Genomic DNA, 23,075 nt, shown 5'->3' with positions numbered 1-23,075 from the left:
TGCTTTACCAAAATTGTGAATTTCATGACCCTGGGGTCTCACGTTTGCCCCTGGGGAGGGGGTAAACTTTACTATAGTTTATATAGGGAAATCACATTTTTGACTATTATTTGTTGGATTTGTATTGGAATTCATTCTAACTTGTATCAAATTATCAGCATGGGATGACACTTTGATGGTATGTACATGTTGGCCCTAGTTGACCCCCAGGGGCTGGTGGGCGGGGCCAAAAAGGGTCAAATTGACAAAAATTTCAAAAATCTTCTTCTCTACTCTTAGATATGGTAGAATCAAATACTCTACATAGATGGAAGGATCTTAAGGTGCTTTACCAAAATTGTGAATTTCATGACCCTGGGGTCTCATGTTTGCCCCTGGGGAGGGGGTAAACTTTACTATAGTGTATATAGGGAAATCACATTTTTGACCATTACTTGTTGAATTTTTATTGGAATTCATTCTAACTTCGTTAACATATCAGCTTGGGATGACAGTTTGATGGTATGTACATGTTGGCCCTGACTGACCCCCAGGGGCTGATGGGCGGGGCCAAAAAGGGTCAAATTAACAGAAATTTTAAAAATCTTCTTCTTACAGCCCAAATAAGGTAGAATTAAATACTCTTCACAGATCGAAGGGTATTAAGGTGCTTTACCATAATTGTGAATTTCCTAGCCCTGGGGTCTCGCGTTTGCCCCATGGGAGGGGATAAACTTTACTATAGTTATAGGGAAATCACATTTTTGACTATCATTTGTTTTATTTGTTTTGAAATTCATTCTTTCATTCAAATTTACTGAAATATTTCAAAAATCAGGTGACCGTTAAGGCCCATGGGCCTCTTGTTTTTCATACAACTAATTCTATTTGTGTTAATTCACTTTGGGATTTTCAAAACAACTGTGTGAGGTTACCTCCCTTGCAGTGTCATTTCGGTTACTGTATATGTTTGACTTGGATCCTACTGCCATAACAGATGATATGCTGTAGTAATGTACACACAGTAGAACTCATGTTTCTTCCATTGTGGATGTTGTCATAAAAATACTGTAGTTTTTATCAAATGACTAGAAGATTAAAGGCTTCATGTTCTGTTGACAAAGATATTAATATCATTAGTATCAGATATAAGATCTAATAGTTGTGTGGTTGTAATGTACAAAGTCATATTAATTATATCCAGATTGTAATGTACAAAGTCGTGTTAATAAGATCCGGATTGTAATATACAACAAAGTCGTGTTAATAAGATCCGGATTGTAATGTACAAAGTCATATTAATTATATCCGGATTGTAATGTACAACAAATTAAAGTCATGTTAATAAGATCCGGATTGTAATGTACAACAAAGTCGTGTTAATAATATATCCGGATTGTAATGTACAACAAAGTCATGTAAATAATATCCGGATTGTAATGTACAACAAAGTCGTGTTAATAATATATCCGGATTGTAATGTACAACAAAGTCATGTTAATAAGATCCGGATTGTAATGTACACAGTCGTGTTAATAAGATCCGGATTGTAATGTACAAAAAAGTCATGTTAATAATATATCCGGATTGTAATGTACAAAGTCATATCCGGATCCTGTAGTCAACTTGGTTTACTTTGGTAAAGTGAACCTTTCTAAAGCAGCCAGATAATCTTGTCCCATATGTGATTGGTCGGTTTAGAAAAATTCTACTGGTCCAGGATCAGATAGTCTATAATCTGGTCTTCAGCAAATACTGGTATGTTTACTCCTCATGGGGAAGGGACCCCTGGGGCTACATATCAGGCTAAGTCTGCCATTTATGTAGCAGTCTGTCAGTTTTCTAAGTATTTCAGTTAATCTTGAATGTTTTAACAGGGTGAACTCTGTATTATGTGACATTTTGAAGATGTTTTTACAGTATCCATAACTGCAGTGTATGACCAGGTGTATTAAGAGATCTGTATATGGGATTACTCCGACTATAATACAGTATTAAGATCTGTGTGACTCAATCTCTCATACTTAGTGGTAGGTCAGTACTAGTTGTGATTAGGAGCTCGTTATGGACAACTTAGACAGGATTAGGTCTGACTGATTGGTGTATAAGTGTCCTGAAAATGACCGTGTGACTCGAGAATGGTGGTAATAAAACAAATGTTCTACAAGTAGGATATTCTCACGAATATTTGAAAATTAATACATCCTATCAGACAAACTAAGCCCCAGTGCTAGTAATCTGTTAACCTGTGTACACAAATCTGTGGCCATTATTCAGACATTTACAATCTTTATGTTATTTGTTGTGTGTGATTTATGTACATTTATCATATAATCATATATATATCAATTAAGTTTAAATCATGTACTCATTTACATCAGTTTCTACATACATTCAATTCAAGATGAAATTTTAAATTTCTGTGTCTGTGTAAGAAATGATATGTTTGTGTATTACGATAAGGGGATGTGTGGAATGTGAGAAAATAGAACTCGGACTGCCGCAGCCTGTGTAATATTTTCATGTCTTCCATGTTTACTTTTGTACCTTATATTTTGAATTATGTTTAAACCTGTTATTTTTATGTAGCAAGTCTTTTAAAAGATACTTGATAAGGCTAATTTGTCCAAGACATGTCACACACAAATTCACTTGTTTGATTATGTAATATGAAGAGAATAGGAGAGTGTTGCACATACATAGTTTGTTAGAAAATAGAGAGAAAAAATCAACAAGAAAACTTGTTTTCTCTCTTGACTATTGTCAATGTGTCAACATTCCGAATTGGACTTTTGTCTATTGTCCTCAGGGCAGTGTCACCATGTCTTGACACGACTTGCCGTTGTCTTTCAATTAGGAGACTTTCTAACTACATTGTAGTGCAGTAAAATACTGGAGTACATGTAAGGGAAACCTCCGGGTCCCTGTAGTGGTACTAAAGTAAAATACTGGAGTATATGTAAGGGAAACCTCCGGGTCCCTGTAGTGGTACTAAGATATCCTCAGACTTCCACAATTAAAACAACAGGTGTTTTACCTTAATACAAAACAAACAACTAGGTATGTCTTACTTGTTTATTCAAACACTGTAAAAACTTAAAAATCATTCAGAATAACTTACACAAACTTAGCTTAATCTTTCTAATCAAACTAAAAATCAAACTGATTTAGGATAAAAATTAAAGATATAATATTATGCTCCCTACAGGCAGCTGACCAGGTAAATAATGACTGTTCCCTACAGACAATGAGCTAAGTAAATAATAACTGCTCCCTACATGCTAGACATAATGATAAATCAGGTGAAAATGTTCCCAGTTTGCCGACTCATTGGGTTTTTTTTTTCAGGTCATTTTTTTTGTGATACAGATGATAGAAACCATGTACAGAATTTAATTGTTTTTTTAATGAGTTAACTATGATAATGTATATAAATATTAGATCATTTTTGACCTTGTGATATTCTACAGAATCTCTATGACTTACTTACTAAAGCACACACTTTATCAAAGACCATAAATATATCAACATATAATCACACACAAATCATCATGATGGCATTGTTGTTGGTCTGCTTTTTTGTCAACAGTTTAAAATACAGAATGAATAAATTATGCAATTTATTTGGTAACATTACAATGTTTCCCTTCCTAAGTAACTGCATTCATTACACAAGTATAACATGAAATGCTCCTTGTGTACAATCATTCATGAATTGTATGGTTGTTTTGGAGCCACGAAAATAAATAAAATCCAGCAGACTATTATTTGTTGAGATCCAGCACCCATTAAAGTCCGTACTGAGAAACTCTCCGAATAGTTTCATACTACAAAGGAAAGTACCGAGAAACTTTTCTTGTTCTAAAGCATGTAATCCCTAGTTATGTAATATTGCTCTGTGTTTAAATGGCTGTAGGGGACGCTATAAAGCTGGGACTGTTCCAACATGTCATGTCAGCCAAGGGATTATCTCCTTGATTTTATACAAATTCCTTGTAGACTACTAATTGTAATGTCTATCAGATTTACTAAACATTAAAAACTTCAAATATATGTTGTACGACACATTGATATACTGTCTAATAGTTATCCATAAATACAATATAGCACCTTAGCTTTAGGATGACAAGAAAATCACACAAAATGCTTCACACTTATTGGTAATTTACATCAACAAGCAATATTATTTACATATGTAGTTAAAATGCATAACAAAACTTCTCAAGGCCATAAATATGATCATTGTATATAAATCTAGATATTAAAATATAATGAATGATTAAAAATGTGTAAATTTTTAGAAAATAAGTTTTTTGAAAACTTCTAAATTTTTTTCAATTAAGTTCATGGAATGGTGCATTCTTAGCATTTTTTAAGGGAACCCATCTCAATGTATTAAGATATTTTCTGATCTCCGAATTATCCTGATATCCTGGTCAAAACCCTCCTAACGGACCCCCGCCTCTCCCTCCACTGTACTGACTTTAGCCCTCCCTTCTCCTTCCACTGTACTGACTTTAGCCCTCGCCTCTCCCTCCACTGTACTGACTTTAGCCCTCCCCTCTCCCTCCACTGTACTGACTTTAGCCCTCCCCTCTCCCTCCACTGTACTGACTTTAGTCCTCCCCTCTCCCTCCACTGTACTGACTTTAGCCCTCCCCTCTCCCTCCACTGTACTGACTTTAGCCCTCCCCTCTCCCTCCACTGTACTGACTTTAGCCCTCCCCTCTCCCTCCACTGTACTGACTTTAGCCCTCCCCTCTCCCTCCACTGTACTGACTTTAGCCCTCCCCTCTCCCTCCACTGTACTGACTTTAGCCCTCCCCTCTCCCTCCACTGTACTGACTTTAGCCCTCCCCTCTCCCTCCACTGTACTGACTTTAGCCCTCCCCTCTCCCTCCACTGTACTGACTTTAGCCCTCCCCTCTCCCTCCACTGTACTGACTTTAGCCCTCCCCTCTCCCTCCACTGTACTGACTTTAGCCCTCCCCTCTCCCTCCACTGTACTGACTTTAGGCCCTCCCCTCTCCCTCCACTGTACTGACTTTAGCCCTCCCTCTCCCTCCACTGTAGTGACTTTAGCCCTCCCCTCTCCCTCCACTGTACTGACTTTATAGGCCCCTTCCCTCTCCCTCCACTGTACTGACTTTAGTCCTCCCCTCTCCCTCCACTGTACTGACTTTAGCCCTCCCCTCTCCTTCCACTGTAGTGACTTTAGTCCTCCCCTCTCCCTCCACTGTACTGACTTTAGCCCTCCCCTCTCCCTCCACTGTACTGACTTTAGCCCTCCCTCTCTTCCACTGTACTGACTTTAGCCCTCCCCTCTCCCTCCACTGTACTGACTTTAGTCCTCCCCTCTCCCTCCACTGTACTGACTTTAGCCCTTCCCTCTCCCTCCACTGTACTGACTTTAGTCCTCCCCTCTCCCTCCACTGTACTGAATTTAGCCCTCCCCTCTCCTTCCACTGTACTGACTTTAGCCCTCTACTGACTTTAGTCCTCCCCTCTCCCTCCACTGTACTGACTTTAGCCCTCCCCTCAACCTCCACTGTACTGACTTTAGCCCTCCCCTCTCTCCTCCACTGTACTGACTTTAGCCCTCCCCTCTCCTTCCACTGTACTGACTTTAGCCCTCCCCTCTCCTCCACTGTACTGACTTTAGTCCTCCCCTCTCCCTCCACTGTACTGAATTTAGTCCTCCCCTCTCCCTCCACTGTACTGACTTTAGCCCTCCCCTCTCCCTCCACTGTACTGACTTCAGCCCTCCCCTCTCCCTCCACTGTACTGACTTTAGCCCTCCCCTCTCCCTCCACTGTACTGCCTTTAGCCCTCCCCTCTCCCTCCACTGTACTGACTTTAGCCCTCCCCTCTCCCTCCACTGTACTGACTTTAGCCCTTCCCCTCTCCCTCCACTGTACTGACTTTAGCCCTCCCCTCTTTGGATTTATCACATTACCAATATGTGTAGACTTATTTTAAGTCTGATATTAAAGAAGTAAAACTGATGTCAATCAAACTGTGGAAGTATAAAATTGATTTTAATTGATATAAATTGAATTATGACTTCAGAACAAAAGGGACCCTGAGAGGTGTCTCTAAGTATGGATTAGATCCCTATATATTATGTATATCATTATGGGTGGTTGTATCGATTTATTTTGAAATCCAGCCAGATGCTGATTAATCATGTAATTAAATGCTACTTAATTAGTCAGCTCTACGAGAGGGTACACACATGAACATTAGTTGGGTTGTTTTTTTCTGGGAATTGACACCAGGAAAAATCTATACCTAACTTGTCACACACATACCCAATGCTGTGGTTGGCCCCACAGGAGGGTATGCATATAGACATAAACAGATTTGGCACATTGGAGTAAGTTGTGAAACATGATTATATATACACTATTGAGTTACCGTTTTTGAGACGTCACACACTACACTGTCAGTCATGGCATGCTGATATCATTATTGTTGATAGATACTGTAGTGCATTCCACGTCTAACATGTGTCAGGTGTGACATAAAGGGGACTGTTACATTAACAGGAATTATCTGTTACATTATCAGAAATAAAAAGTCACATTATCAGTAGTGAAATGTCACATTATCAGAAATGAAATGTCATTATCAGAAATAAAATGTCACATTATCAGAAATGAAATGTCACATTATCAGAAATGAAATGTCACATTATTAGAACTGGAATGTCACATTATCAGTAGTGAAATGTCACATTATCAGAAATGAAATGTCATTATCAGAAATAAAATGTCACATTATCAAAAATGAAATGTCACATCAAAAATGAAATGTCACATTATCAGAACTGACGTGTCACCTTATCAGAACTTGAATGTCACATTATCAGAACTTGAATGTCACATTATCAGAACTGGAATGTCACATGATCATAACTGGAATGTCACATTATCAGAAAATTACATTCTGTAGCCTCGTTTCTGTAGTTCATGTAAGTTACAGTGCCTGTTGGTTGACATTATTAGCTTCAAAATTGCACCAGTGTGATCAATCAATGTGACTTTGCTTTAGCTGATCGAACCATGAATGGGATTTATTTGATATTATTCTGAACCTGAAGAATAAGTAGGATTTTTATTTATTTCTGTATTTATTAACCTCAAACCATACACTCAATCAAAACAGAACATCATAAACCTGTGATGGAAGCTGAAACTGAATGATGATGTAATTCACAATCCTGTTCGTTAGTCCGACTATAAGGTGGCTGTATCCATAGAAAGGTATTCACTTTTTGACACAGTTGCAGGAAATAACTTCAATATAACTTACAGTTTCTGTGATATGGTCACATGTATCACAAGCAGAAGTCACACACTTCCTGAAAAGTCCTTTTTAGTGACTCCATTACTGTGACAAGGATTCATAACAAGATTTGCATTACAGATACTTTGTCATGGTCACAGTGGGCGTTTGACCCTATTATGTAGTTCCCCCTACATGGTTCGTGACCCTATCATGCGGTTGCCCCTACATGGTTCGTGACCCTATCATGCGGTTGCCCCTACCATCTGTCCTTCTCCTTCAGATCCTCCACCTCCTCCACCTTCAAGCTGCTTCTTCAAGTTTTCCACTTCCTGTTGTTCAAATTTTGTACGATTCTTCATTAATCCTTCCACAATTCGCCTCATTTTGAATGTTGGTGTGTGCCGCATTGCTCGACTAGCTGAGTTCAATGGCACATGTGATTGCCGTCTGTTTGATAAATCCAGTTTTGTCATCTGTGAAAGAATAAGTTGAGTAGGTGTCACAGCACGTTTGATTTTTCCCTCATCCATAGAAGTTTTAATTAATTCCCATAAATTTTTCTTCTCTTTGCCTTCCTTATTGACAGGTTTGACCTTTTCTGGTATGGCTGACCTATCACTCGACCTAGAGATTTGATTATTCCGAGCTTCTTCTGCAGCTTGTTGTCGCTCCTCCTGTTTAAGCTCCTCCTCTGTTTTCCATTTCTTAGAAGTGTCAAGAGGCTTAGAGAATACACTAAGAATAGTGGAGGCTTTGGACTGGTGGGTGACAACTGGAAACTTACTAGGTTTAGGTGGGGGAGGCTTCACTTCAATAATTTCCTCTTCTTCTTCACTATCATCTTCAACTTTCTTATCACACAATTTATAGAATTGCACCAGTTTTTTGTCAAGTTTCTTTTGCTCCTCGATCATCATCTCTTGTGTCATTGGCTGGGTTTGACCCCGTCTTGCGCTGCGCACTGACCTTATACTCTCTCGAGTCTGGGGCCGTGATGTACCTGATGTTTCAGAGCATTTATCACCAAACAGAAGAGCTCGCAGATCAATTCTTTCCATAGGATCAGAGTCATCCATGTCATCATCACTATCCTCCCAGGCAGTTGTGCGATGCGTTGTTATAGAGCGAGTTGACGCATAGGTCTGTGATCTTGTTAAGCGATCGGTTGAACTTTTCTTATCAAAGTCATCACGTAGAGAAAATTTCACATGAGAGGCACTTTTCTTTGGCCTTTCTATAGATGGCAATTTAGAATCAGTCTGATCCCTTTCTTTATAACATTTACTTTTTTTTCCTGATGCTATGGAAGAAGGTGCTGCCGGGTAAGATGACGGGGGAGCGGATTTAGAGCTTCGCCGTCTCCAGATTGGCACATGAGTACTTTGAGAATTGACAGACAGAGCCCCTGGAGTTGACGCTGCTATCCGTGACCGCTCCTCGGCGCGCTGTAACTGTTCTTGTTCCCGTAGCTTGTTACGAGCTTTTGACACTAATGGTGCAGAATCCAAGTCATTCAGGGTACGACCCCGTAACGGAAACTTCTGTTGTTTGTCCAGATAGTAGCAATCTTGCATAATGCCAAGGCGCTTTTCAGAATTGTTTATTTGTGTAGAATCATAAGTAAAATCTTTTTCTGGTTGAATTCTTTGTTTTGTCTCCAGATCAATTTTCCTTTTATTAATGTCGAACACTTTCACTTCATACCGAAGGGCACTGGAGCTATCATGAATTTTCTTCATCTTTTGATTTACCTCACGCTTGAGTAGTCCATGTTTTATGTTGAAATGGTTGTCACAGATATTATTTTTCACACTGACTAATTTCTCCGTTACTGACACTTTCTTTGTAACATCCAGGGCCTCCTTCTGAAGATCTTCGAACGGATTCACCACCAGTTGTTCCGAGTCCATGATGAAGAAATTCCCTATGAAATAAAATTTGGAAGTTCAGTCTTACATGCAAAATTTAAATGTTTAATATAGCATTAACATTCTAATAAAACAAAGTGTGATTTATATATTTACTGTAATAATGAATATCATTGTAGACTATAGCAGAAATACACAAGATATGCAATATACATATCTGATACATGTACATAGTGTTAATGGTGAAGTCGACTTTCTGTATTTAAATTTACCTGAAAATATTACTTAATCGCCAGTGATGAGTCTTAAATCCTTAATCTTATGTCTAAGGCCTTACTGACCACATACAAACTTAAACGGCATAGCTAACACTGTAGTCACCTACCAGTATCGTTCAAGTAACTTTAATTTGTACTACCATCCTGTTGTATCAGCTCACACAAATATGTATTTAAAATTGATTATGTAAACATAATCACTCTCAAAAACTAGAAACGCAGTAGTCCTGAAGAATATGGATACAATCGCTTCTCTGTCTACTCTGTCTGATTTCATTGCTGCACTGTCAGGCTGGTGAACAGTGAAGTTGTACATTAGAGAGGCTGATTGATCTGCCATTAGTGAAGAGCCAAGCTCTGTTTCACTTTATCAATAATCTATGTGATGGTCATCTATTGGGCAATTAACACTGACTTGTAAACTAAACCATTGATCTATCGATAATCTGTTGCTAAGATAACTGCCAGGGGATTGAACTGTTTAGACAATATTCATTTAATATTCAATACTGTTATGTATGATTGTTAATCAATAAGTAGACAATTCTGCTGGTATTGGTAACGAGATTTGTTTGAAAATTGAAAACAAAAATTCTGAGTGAAGTTTTCGTTATGATGATCAATGTTTTAACAAGTTTTGACAGATACCCTTTTGTAGCAGGTTATTATGCTTTTGTTAATTGATTAATTATTTCTGCTTGAAGTTGCAGTGACAACTTCAGTACTTTATAGCTTAAAAAGGAGAGCATGTTGTTGTTGTCCTGTGTAAATTTGTTTGTGGATATTTCAGCAATATATTTCCTATACTAGAGTATAATATACTGTCGGTTTAGACAGCATGGTGGCTGTAGATTTAGTACATCACTGCATTGACGTCAGTACTTGTGATATTACTCATATTGTAATGGTTATATAATTATCCTTTGACATTCTAACCTAGGTGCAGTAGGTTCAAACACTATAAAGAAAACTGTGACATAATTATAAGCATTGCCTTGGAGATGGCGTGATTGTGTGTAGTAACAGGAAGCAGTACAGGTTATAACGGTCAATGGTTTACTGTGCCCTTATAACCATTATTGTTTTAGTGTTAGATGATTGACACAGTGGGAAATAACAGGTATTTGATACAGTTCAAGTGTCCGTCTTTCTATTTGAGGAAATTATGTTGTATTAATAATTGATATTCATAATCTGGGAAGTCATATTTTGTCAATTCTGTTTTTTTCTGTTTTTTTTCCCCGTATAATCTTAATACACACAAAGTATATTATTAAATTAAATGTATTCAAAATGCTTGACAATTTGATGTTTTCATCCAAAATGATGGAGACACATTTACTAAAAATAAAAAATAAAATAAAAAAGTTTATAATGAATAAAGTTTTTAAGAAATAAATCAAACAGCTCTATATCAATGTTAAAACTAGTGCACCATACCAAGATATAAAATTAGGAACATATTCATTTTTAGTAACTTTAGATATTGATAAATAAAAAGAAATTTAAATTTTAGTTTCCTAGACTGAGACTTGTAAGTAGCGAGATATAACCTGTAAAATTATGTTAATATCCCTTCAGCAAAATTCTGTCAAAGTGACCTTCAGGCCAAATACAAATTTTGTAACCTAACTCGATCATGTCTACACCTCCCATAATAATCACCATTGGACGTATTTCCTCCCATACAACCTTCCCCAACATTCCCATGAGTAGTATCAATGACCTACTTGTGGAATCCTTGACCTCCATGATGCAGCTTTTGTGCAGCATGCCAGTAAGGTCTCCTAACAGATCCATGGCGTTATTAAGTGTTAATTGAGCACAAATTGAGCACAACCTCAGCACTGTCAGGTCTCTGGTATCAAATCAATAAATTCTGTTTATGGTCAGTTTACCAACTTGGTTGACATAAATTCTGTCAACTGTCACATAATTTCACAAGTTAATTCCAAGTCCACTTCTAATTTTCACTTTCTTGTGTACTGTTGATGTCAACATAATGGCCTGATAGCCTCACCAATACTATCTGACATGATGGAAAATCTCTGTCTCTCATCAGGTTGGAATCAAAATTTGTGTTATTTTTTTGTGATATTCCTTTGAAGTTCTAAAGCTTATTGAAATGTTGCCTTAAGAATCCTGTGAGATATATTCCTGATCAATCCTGTATGTTTAGAAACAATTTTGAAATGCTGAGCAAAGCTTTCCACAAAACAAAACGTCCAGACCACCTGAGTAATGTTCAATGCAGTGACACAGTTCAAATTCTAAGAAGCCTTAATGATACAATATTGTCTATGACAGCAGAGCTGTTGTCATCCACATTTTAAGGCAAGTCTGAAAGTTTGTTAAGGTCTGACCAGTTATATGTGTCATCATTAAAACTCTGACAATTTAGGTCAGGTATTGTTACAAACCTCAGGTGTTACAGTAAATCCTTGTCTAAACTTAAACAGATTAAAAACCAGGGTGTAAAAAACACCAGTCCTAATGAAAACAAAACCTTAAAGTTCCGCTCTTAATCTGTCTCTGGATTTTATCGTGAGATTACGGGGAATTTTGTCTCGCTTTGTCAGTGGACACTACTAAAGCCACATTGGCAATTGATTTTAGAAACAAGATTATAGCTAGGGAAGTCTCCTGGTTAGTTAGAATGTAAACAAATACATTGCCTTCTCTGATGTTGGCAGGACAGTCTTAAATTGACTGACTTCTTTTTATACTAATGGGGAAAAATACAGAGAAATTGGCCATCATTTTCCCTTACCAAATTATAGTCATAATTAAAAAATGAACACATTCACAAGTTTTCTTTAACAGGTCAAGCTTGATACTTAAAAAAATGATAATATGGAAATGTCATAGAACAGGGTTTGTCTGAATAAATTAACACTAAAAGTAAAAACAAAACAAAAAAAAGTAATTATTTTTCCTCAATAGTCATTGGTGACAGATTTTGTGACGATTTTGTTTGATATCTACTCTATAGTTCTCAATTAAACAGGCTAAGAGGTAGTGAGTAGTTACACCCAATAGACATAGCTGTTAAACAATACAAAACCAAACATGACCAACAGTTACACACATAACAGAAATTTGATTGGTTGTATCTGCAAGTCGCAGCCTTCCAATTACATGGTAATATCACAAAGTAAACTGCCTTGAAAGTTCAGCTGTAGAAAGGCCATTCTCACAAATAGTTAGGCAATGAATAGAACTTTGCATTTATTTTCATTTCATGTGAAATGGATGAATATTGTCACAATCTTAAAACTAGTTTTCCAGAGGCCCATTAAGATTTGTTATTTTAGATTTGTTTCATAAAGTGAAAAAAAGAGTATTGAGTCCTCAATACCTCTAACTTTAAGCATACATCCTCATTAACCTCAAGGTGTAAATGTAAATTTATGATGTGCATCAGCAAATGAAAAACCTGGAGGTGTCTGGCACATATTAGTTAAATGTTTTAGGTTCTGGTTTTAATTAAATCTCTAATTGTTATTCAGTTTCGAAGTCCATGACATTCTCATTGACAGAACATTGACTGTATAGTCGGTGAGACGAATGTCATTGACAGAACATTGACTGTATAGTTGGTGAGACGAATGTCATTGACAGAACATTGACTGTATAGTCGGTGAGATGAAATCTACCAATAGGTGGAGTCATATAGGCAGTAAACCAAACTAACAATCACTAGTAAAAAAATATTTTTCTGTATTTTGTGTGTTATAGAATTGATTAATTAGGGTACACTGTCAAAGTGTGCCTTTCTCCAGGGTCAACTTTGGTTCTGAGTTTAAAATGGATGTTTGACTGCCCTCCCTCTGAACACCTCTCAGCCCTGGATCTGCCAATGTAGGGTTGAGTGGGATTACTCTGTACATTTGGCAGTATAGGAATGGTTTCCAACTGTGTAATACATAGACACAAGGTATTTCAGGTTGAATGACACGGGTTATGATAATGCCAACAGATATTGACGGGCAGAGCTATCTGTGTTCCCTGATTAACATCTAATTACCTGGAGTACAGGTGATAGGCTCTACCTGTACAGGTACATCATATACAGTATACCCACAGGTACGTCATATATACCTACGGGTAGTGTAACCATACCCACACGTTTAAACCTGCTAATTATCATAACCATTGATGAATTATACGGACATTGAAGTATCCTACATAATTAATAGCTGTAGTCTTTGGTTTGGTGTACTGGTACCAATACTGGAAGTCTCGGTAACACTTTGAGCTAAGTGCTGCAGTTATACATGTCAATATGTACACAAGTCCCTCTTATTAGAACATGTGTCTGCTGACTTTAGTTACACTGTACCTAGTATTCCTCTTATGTCCACGACAGGCATTAATGAAGCAGAATTTAACCCCTATCCAAATGATATACCATAAAAGCACATATTAATGTGTAAAAATCACATTTAAAGAACATTTAGCTTGTAAAAAAAAATCTGAGACTTACATACTGGTAAAGAACTAAAATGGGTTAATTACAAAAGTATCTTTTATGGAAGATTAATACTTTCCATAATTTAACTAAAAAACAATTTGATAGAACAATTAGATGTGATTAGTTTGGAGAAATAGCCAATGTGACGAAATGTCAATAACTGATGTTTTACAGTCTGAAAGTTACACAACATCTGTTTTAGGCCTTATACACATAGTGTGGAGTGGTTATTGTTATATATAAAGGGACAGTTTAGTGAAGTTGTGAACTTTTTTATCATTCATGAAAGTGTATTTTGATACTTCATGAACATTTAATGCCAAAATAGTGACAGAAAGAGCCTAAAGCCTACATGTTGAAATTCTCCCTGCCCAGGGACCACATGTATACCTGTCTGTAATCTCTCACAGTCAGCTCTCATACACAATTACACATACAGATCTGCTTTTGTTTAAATCGATTTATGAGTAAAACAATTTCTCATGTGAGATTATGAGTCTATATTTACATTTGCTCCACATTTCCCCATTGACGCAATGCTAAGAGGCAGTTGCCACCATATGCCTATAACACCCAGTGCCTCAGGCTATAACACCCAGTGTAACACCCAGTGGGTCATGTGACATTGAAAAAGGCGGGATTTTTTTTTTGTTGGTGCAGTTTTTTTCAAAGTTGACAGAAATGGTAAGGCAATGTAAATATAAGTATTGAACAGTGGTTTTAATGTTGTTATAGTCGATATGGCGGGTTCCCATGCCATTTGCCCACCATACATCTTGCTGCCATATCGACAATAACAACATTAAAACCACTGTTCATTGCTTAAATGACACTTCAATATGTAATGCATGATTATGATAAAAAATGTATAAGTGAAATCAAACAAGCTTACTTAGAAGTAGCTTTTCCAAGAATTACCACAAAGGACATCAGCTATATTAAGATTTTCATTATCTACTTTGAAAACTTACATTAGGACTGACATATTTTTCAGTACCTGTCCAATTTCAAATCAAACTCAATGCAGTTATCCCAATTTACACCTGGTAATCAATATAATACTGATAGAGAGTGGCATTGCTGGTATTCGTCAGGCATACCATGATGTTTTGTACTTGCCTGTCTCATGTTTATTGGAAATGTTAATTGGAAAAAAAAAAGAAGAAAAAAAGAAAATTCAGATTTACAAAAACTATTTGTTCAGAGATCATACATACCACACTGGGTCATGTTGTGTTGGATTGCCATGGTTTTATGTGACATTTGTTTTCCAAATGACGAGACAACTGTGACCTATCACAATAAATACTGGACTAGCAAGTTTGCTCTACCTTCTGGTAGAAATATGTAGCATAAGTTTCCAACAGACAGCCTCAGTTTTAAGTTTTCGTTGTTATATTTCCTATAAAAAAACGGCATTGTAAAGTTTTTGTCTATAGCTTCCTATTGGAAACTGCTGTGTGAAGATTTTGTCTCTGTCTTCTTATAGAAAATTGCAGTATGAAGTTTTCATCTCTTTTCCTTCAGAAAGCTTCAGTGTAAGTTAGATGTTTTCTGAGTAATGTGGTGAACCATCACCATTACTTGGTCACTAATAGTCACAGTATCGGTCACTACTAGTCACAGTATTGACCACCAGGCCATCCTTACCGCCCCAAGGAGTCGATCAATACTCCAAAGTAAAGGCTGACAATCTCAGAAAGTGTCTCCAATTAACCCACCGAGGTGGCCGGCTATGGCCCAGCTATGTAAATCCTAACACAAAGTCAGCATCCAGTCTTCAGATCGTGTTAATGTTTACAGTCGGTTTCTGTCCATTATATGTCCGAGTACATCCACAATACACAAAGTTTATTTCATGGTTTTCTTTGTCAAACTTTTATGATAAATTCCGAGAAATACAGTATAATGAAGTCCTTCACTGTGTAGCTCGCATACAACAAGATCCAGCCATCCTATAGAGACTGTTCATAGACAGGGAATTCTTCAGCTGTCTTCTAACACAAACTTAACACAGACATTCACCTTCCAGCAAGGCTTCAAGGGTAGAACATATGTACAGGTCTTTTTAACAGATGGTAATTAAATACAGCAGTTCAGACACGTTTGAGTAACGTTTAATTTCCCAATACCATATGTCTGTGTTTTGATATGTGCAGTTGGTCGTGAATTAAGATTAGCATCACAAAATCTTAATCTGGTTTGTTTATTCACAAAACAAGTTTTCTAAACACAAATAGCTATTAAAGGTATACCAGTCGATCTGGTAAACAGGATTACGGCAAATCATAAGTATCAATTATTCACAATGAATAATTTCTTATAATTAAAGTTGGTCACAGGTAAACGACCTTCAGGTGTAGTGTTTACTCTCTACATTTACTTAATATGTGATAGATCACATAGGAAAAAAATTAATTGTCTCATACTTTCCATTTTGTAGATGATGATATCGAGCCTATAAAGATTCAGTTTCCATAATTAGGCATCTTTGTGAATCTGATTACCACACAATTCATATTACTTTGATTGGATGAGGAAGAAATTGCCATTCTTCTTTGTGTCAAAGACAAATTTCACTATGGTAGTAAATTTTACTGACAGATTTAAAGGACTTGGTCATTGGTTTGGTTTGGCTATATAGTGATAACTGTGATTTTGTATGATCTTATCAGAAAATGGAAAGCCAGTTGTGTTGAGGTCTGGTGACTGTTCAGGATTTTGGCCAGTAAGGGGAGTATTTACTGAGTCACAGCAGGAGACAAACAGGTTCATGGTGTGCTGCTTATAGCTGTTTATTGGAATTTAAATTGTTGGATTAAGGTAATAGAAAAGTTTTTATCAGGATAGAAATTACTAATTTGGTGCTTCACTTGGTTTGTTGTTGAGGACTGTTAAGTAATTAATTATCTAGTCTAAGTAACAGGAATATATCAAACAAATTCCCTTATTTCAGTACTAAATATGTCAAGTAGGTTCTGATGAAAATCGCCCATGGGTGAAATATTGTAGGTGTATCTCCAAATTAATTAAATTTTTATGACGTCTGATTTCAGTACAGCATTATTTTATGCTTAAAAGATAAAGTTTTCTTTTGATGAAATCTCAAACTTTTACCAGTCATAAGTGACCTTTCATTGCGGGCAATAAAAAGGTCACATATGACAGGTGGTCTCTTAATCCAGGTTCTGGTTACTAGTATAGTGAATAGCATTGGGAGGGGGAAAAAAAGTCATATATGAGAGGGAGTCACTTAACTCAGGTGGTCACTAAGGCAGGTTTGACTATAGTTTGAAATAATGCATTTGATACATTTATGATGCCACAATTACATCTCACATATATCACCAGGGCCCAATTGTTCAAAAGGTGATTATAAGCTTAATCATTTGATTAGTACAAATCTCATTGCCCCTTTACTGCATACTTTGTATGTGTATTCCATAAAACATGTAGGAGTCTGATTAGTGTTATAGCTTTATAAAGTTTTGTCAAGTTACCGTAGTTTTACCACAAATTATTTTATTGGGATTTTGAAATTGTTCAATCTTGATGAGACTTACCACAAATTATTTTATTGGGATTTTGAATTTGTTTTTAAATCATGATTTATCACCTTTTGATCAACTGGGCCAATGTCACTTACCAGAGCTAACTATTCTTTTAATCACATCAGTCATTTTTTTTACCAGAATGTTTCCTTAGCAACAGCTATCTTGAAGACAGATTTCCAACTGCTGATTGCTAACAGAACAGTATGATCCATGGGGGTAATTTCTTAAATGTTACGAAATCCAATGAACTTTAAGTGGGCAGATGAGTTTTATCTGTGTTTGATCACTGCTAGTGTTGACAATCTTAAGACCTTTATAAACAAGGATGAGACAGTGATATTGATTGTAGGCCGGATAATCCTGCTAATCATTGTCACCTGTACTGTATAAATGTTTACTCGCGACCTTCAACGTGAGGTACTCACTAGGTTATATTGATTTGAGATTTCCGGTAGCAGTTTGATACCCTGTTTCAATTGTTCTCTTATATTGTCTGAAGATCTTGGAGGTCTTAAATGTTGGAAGTAGATTTACATTTTAAGATTTTTAAGAACAGAATATCAAATATGTGGATTTCTGTTTGTTCAGTACAATCAGAATAATTATACGGTAAAATCAAATCTTGTATGTGATTTCTGATTTCCCCAGTCATCTACCAGCCAATATTTACAAGGATTTTGATTCATGTAACTTAAGTATCAGTTGTGTCAGATGTTTAGGATATCTAAATGACAATCACACTTCCTCCTGTCTTTGTTAAAAAAATATGTTGTGAATTACATAATTATGAAATAAATGACTACAAATATGCTGTTATTGAAATATTTCACTCAGAATACTGTAATTTAGAAATAGACATTGTATGATTAATGTGTATCTATACTTGGAACGTAGGCATTGATACATCTCATGGTCTAGGAGTTTTAATTAATGTTTAATCAAATCAGGAGATCAGTGTTATACAAAGGGACTTACTCTCCTGGTAAAGTTCTACTGAAGCGTTTATAAATGACATAGTCGTTAGATATTTGATATACCATACATGGCCTAATTATCCCTTCATGATAAGTCACAGTATCAATGTCCTCCCTCACCAACATCATTTCTTTATTTCTAATCCAATTGTCCCAAAACATCAAATTCGTTCCCATTTCAGTTCGCATATTGACTATCTGGGTAAAAAAGAGACTTTATTGTGATTTCAAATTACGATTTTTTCATAAACTGATATCTCCTCTTTTATAATTTTGTTTATTACCTGTCCAGGATATAAAAAAAAAATGAGGTCATTTTTACTTAATCTTTGCAACTTTTTACTCCAATTCTCAGGAAAATACACAGTTTTTGTAACCTGTGTTTCAAAAACCAAGGTTTGGGCAAGGGCTATACAGTAAGCTTTTCAAAGAATCTCATGACTTGACGATTCTCACGGACTTTTCATACATATTTCAATTCAAAATGTACAATTTGTAATGAGCTTTCATATTATTGAAGATTTCAGGTCTAGAAATTCCAGTGATTTGATTTAGAATGTACTGTATATGTCCATATTTTGACACTCCCAAATTCTAACAGATTGGCACAGAAACAGTATATACAGTGGTAAATAATATAACAACATTTTAAATTGGTCAGTCATAATTTACGCAATGTTTTATCCATAAAACGTACTGAATTATGTTAAGTTTACAGAAATGCATTTACACAATTATGAATATATATATTAATCAAATTCAACACCATTTATATATGTTTCTCCCCAACATACAGATAGAAAGATTAACTTCTCAAGTTGGAACGATTATTTTAAAATTGATGTCACAATGAAACTTGAAAATGGATGAAATCCAATATATGGTAAAACTTAGTACTGATGAGCTTCTTTCTTACCTGATTGTTCTATGGGAGAAACTATGGAGTTCTCCGATAGAAGGGCGTCAAAGGACGACATGATTATATTTCTTTTACGAACTTAAAATATTGAATAAATATCTTAACATCCAGGAGTATCCTCAGGGTAATATCCACACATAATCTCTCCGAAGGGTTTCATATTCACAGTCGTATCAATCCACAGAACTAGCATTCATTTAATGTCATCCGTAGTAGCTTAGTGCAATATTTTCATTTGATATCCACTTAGAGAAAAATTAAATTTCAATTAAACCTGGTTAATTTAAATAATGAACCCAGTTGTGGGGATTCCACTGATCGTTTAAACATACAAATGATATATTGTCTTTCTGAAATTAAAAGATTAATATTTGACGTTTAACTCTTTCCATCTATTGAATATCCGGCTCCATTTCAATAATCCAGTCGTGTCAAATTGTATATATTAAATGGCTCTATAGAAGAGAAGGGGTTGCTAAAGCCTATATTGTAACATGGGGTGAGATGAGGTATCTTGTTTCCAGTTGTTAGGCACTGATATTCTTATTCTGTTGATCTGATGAACTGCTTATAAAGCATTGTGTCCGCTAGGCCTATAGGTAATTGTTGATAAGAACGTAATAAGAAATCTTTTGTTGGCATACCATACTGATCTATGATATAGCACACTTAAATATTTAAATGTATTTGTTTTATAATTACTCAGTGATCCTCGGCCTACCCATGTAGGCAGCCCTGCCAGACACCAGATCCACCTGCCACCATATTGTTGATATTCTATTAACGCCACAAGGATCAAGTAACAATGCAGGGCTTTGGTGACACTAAATTTGAATTTGTCATCCTTTGAAATCGTGAATTATAATTATGTATTTACCGATGACTGTTACCTAGACCGGTTACTGTATCATAGATAATGTTATTCTACAATTAAACTTCCTTTTTGAAAATGGTGGCGTCCCTTATAAATTAGGTCCCTAAGTCCTGATGGCATTACAGAGGAATCGAGTAACATAGATTATGCTATTTTAAAATGATTGTTTCCCTGTCAACATTTTGGTATCTTGATATTTAGTTACAAATTGGATTAAACAGTATGTTTCTATAGAAAAGTTGTCACGACACTTGCTGTTTATAAATTTTTGTCTACTGTACATAAGTTCTCATTATACATAGGATATTACTATACACAAGTTCTCATTATACACAGGATATTACTATACACAGGTTGTCATTATACACAGGATATTACTATACACAGGCCATCATTATACACAGGACATCATTATACACAGGACATTACTATACACAGTGAGGCCAGTGAAGACCCCATAGTCGTTTTATAATGCCACATGATTATTCAATCATTAGGTATCCCAGTACAGTCTTTTCTATAGGCATGTTCATTTCACAAGGGGTAAATTTATTTCTGTACAAAATAGATAACAGTTTATCTTACTCAAACAATTTTTTCAATCCCAGTTCAGGAACATATTCTGACTGTCACATCAGATTTAAGACACTGCACTCTTTGAACAGCTACAACCAACCTTTGAATATTGTCAACAAATTCTTTATCGAACTGCTCATCAAAAGTGTTAAAAAGACAATTGTTTATAGTTTTATCTGTGTTTGGCAAACAGAAACAAGTATAATATACTATGATTTCATTGTGGGTCATTAGAGTACAGATACCTGTTGTACAAGTTGTCTCAGTAAATGGTATATGTGTACCTGGTGTACAAGTTGTCCCAGTAAATGGTATAAGTGTGTACCTGTTGTACAAGGTGTCCCAGTAAATGGTATATGTGTACCTGTTGTCCTGGTAAATGGTATATGTGTACCTGGTGTACAAGTTGTCCCAGTAAATGGTATATGTGTGTACCTGTTGTATAAGTTGTCCCAGTAAATGGTATATGTGTGTACCTGTTGTATAAGTTGTCCCAGTAAATGGTATAAGTGTGTACCTGTTGTACAAGTTGTCTCAGTAAATGGTATATGTGTACCTGTTGTACAAGTTGTCCTGGTAAATGGTATATGTGTACCTGTTGTACAAGTTGTCCCAGTAAATGGTATATATGTGTACCTGTTGTACAAGTTGTCCCAGTAAATGGTATATGTGTACCTGTTGTACAAGTTGTCCTGGTAAATGGTATATGTGTACCTGTTGTATAAGTTGTCCCAGTAAATGGTATAAGTGTGTACCTGTTGTACAAGTTGTCTCAGTAAATGGTATATGTGTACCTGTTGTACAAGTTGTCCTGGTAAATGGTATATGTGTACCTGTTGTACAAGTTGTCCCAGTAAATGGTATATATGTGTACCTGTTGTACAAGTTGTCCCAGTAAATGGTATATGTGTACCTGTTGTACAAGTTGTCCCAGTAAATGGTAGATGTATACCTGTTGTACAAGTTGTCCCAGTAAATGGTATGTGTGTACCTGTTGTACAAGTTGTCCCAGTAAATTTTTAATAGAATGTTCCGATTTCAAGCACATTCGTGATAAATACTTTCGAGTCCCGGTTATGAAAACCCTTTTCAGTTCCGTGGATTCGAAAACAATATTTAGCTACTTGAAAGAAATCGATCTATTTTATAGACTTTGATGTCTTTTACGTTACTGTCTTTGATGTTCTATTTATATAACAAAGTTCACATAATCTATTCGTACATATACATATTTTACCATTTTTAACCAACTTTTTTATCATAATGATCTAAATATACAATACGGATGCTTTTAAAAATGACAAATTTTATCTGAATTTAGTTTTAAAAATAAAACATGTTAGTATATTGTTTGGCCCTAAATGACCCTAGTTGTTGATGGGCCGTAAAACATAAACAAACAAACAAAGTCCCAGTAAATGCTATATGTATACCTGTTGTACAAGTTGTCCCAGTAAATGGTATGTGTGTACTTGTTGTACAAGTTGTCCCAGTAAATGGTATATGTGTGTACCTGTTGTACAAGTTGTCCTGGTAAATGGTATATGTGTACCTGTTGTACAAGTTGTCCCAGTAAATGGTATATGTGTGTACCTGTTGTACAAGTTGTCCTGGTAAATGGTATATGTGTACCTGTTGTACAAGTTGTCCAGGTAAATGGTATATGTGTACCTGTTGTACAAGTTGTCCTGGTAAATGGTATATGTGTACCTGTTGTACAAGTTGTCCCAGTAAATGGTATATGTGTGTACCTGTTGTACAAGTTGTCCTGGTAAATGGTAGATGTGTACCTGATGTACAAGTTGTCCCAGTAAATGGTATATACGGGTTTAATCCGAGAGTGATTGTCCTACCAGTACGCATTAAAAGCATGTGATTTATATTCACTTTATATTTTAGAAAATTTTAACTAAACATAATAAAGATATGTCTGCACGTTTGTGATTTGCAACAAAACCTCATGTGAAATCAAATTACATGGAGTGCATTATGATTGACAAATGGTTTAACCCCTAGATATGTATCTAGACATGTATCTGGTCATCCCATTGCCACCTAAAAAATTGTTGTTTTTATGATATAAGGTTCATAAGTAATGAAGCCCTAATCATTTGTATTTTTGTTAACTTTGATTTGATTACATATAAAATCATAATAGGTCATATGTTTAAAAAAAAAAATTAAAAACCCACAAAATTAATGTATTTCAGCTCTGAATTTTCTTCAGGTTACATAATTACATGTAATTCTATCAGACATTTAACATGAAAAGTTTATCTGTATGAAATA

The 23,075-nt window shown here is 35.9% G+C and overlaps 2 protein-coding genes across 3 annotated transcripts in view; one reads left to right on the top strand and one right to left on the bottom strand.

The window, feature by feature from the left end:
- LOC117337670 (RING finger and SPRY domain-containing protein 1-like) overlaps positions 1–23,075 on the top strand; it is a 51,159-nt gene that overhangs the window by 12,258 nt on the left and 15,826 nt on the right. The window lies entirely within an intron of this gene.
- Positions 5,830–15,983, bottom strand: LOC117337671. Of its 2 annotated transcripts, none has more exons than XM_033898767.1 (2): positions 11,146–11,775; positions 5,830–9,193 (listed from the first exon to the last, which is right to left on the bottom strand). In XM_033898767.1, the coding sequence occupies exons 1-2, from the start codon at positions 11,213–11,215 to the stop codon at positions 7,512–7,514; spliced, it is 1,752 nt and encodes a 583-aa protein (XP_033754658.1). In that variant the 5' UTR covers positions 11,216–11,775; the 3' UTR covers positions 5,830–7,511. The 2 variants fall into 2 exon arrangements, with proteins under 2 accessions (XP_033754658.1, XP_033754659.1); XM_033898768.1 differs by lacking the exon at positions 11,146–11,775 and adding an exon at positions 15,107–15,983 and having other exon boundaries at positions 5,831–9,193.

This window comes from Pecten maximus, chromosome 11, assembly GCF_902652985.1.
Source record: "Pecten maximus chromosome 11, xPecMax1.1, whole genome shotgun sequence".
Lineage (NCBI taxonomy): Eukaryota > Metazoa > Mollusca > Bivalvia > Pectinida > Pectinidae > Pecten > Pecten maximus.
The sequence above is the reverse complement of the archived record's forward strand: the minus strand, read 5'-3'. Positions and strand labels throughout refer to the sequence as shown.

Excerpts from the sequence above, each read along its gene's own strand:
- LOC117337671 (XM_033898767.1), bottom strand. The coding sequence starts at position 11,215 with ATGGATCTGTTAGGAGACCTTACTGGCATGCTGCACAAAAGCTGCATC. Across the intron at positions 9,194-11,145 it reads GGAGGTCAAGGATTCCACAA|GGAATTTCTTCATCATGGAC; the intron begins GTAGGTCATTGA and ends TTTATTTCATAG.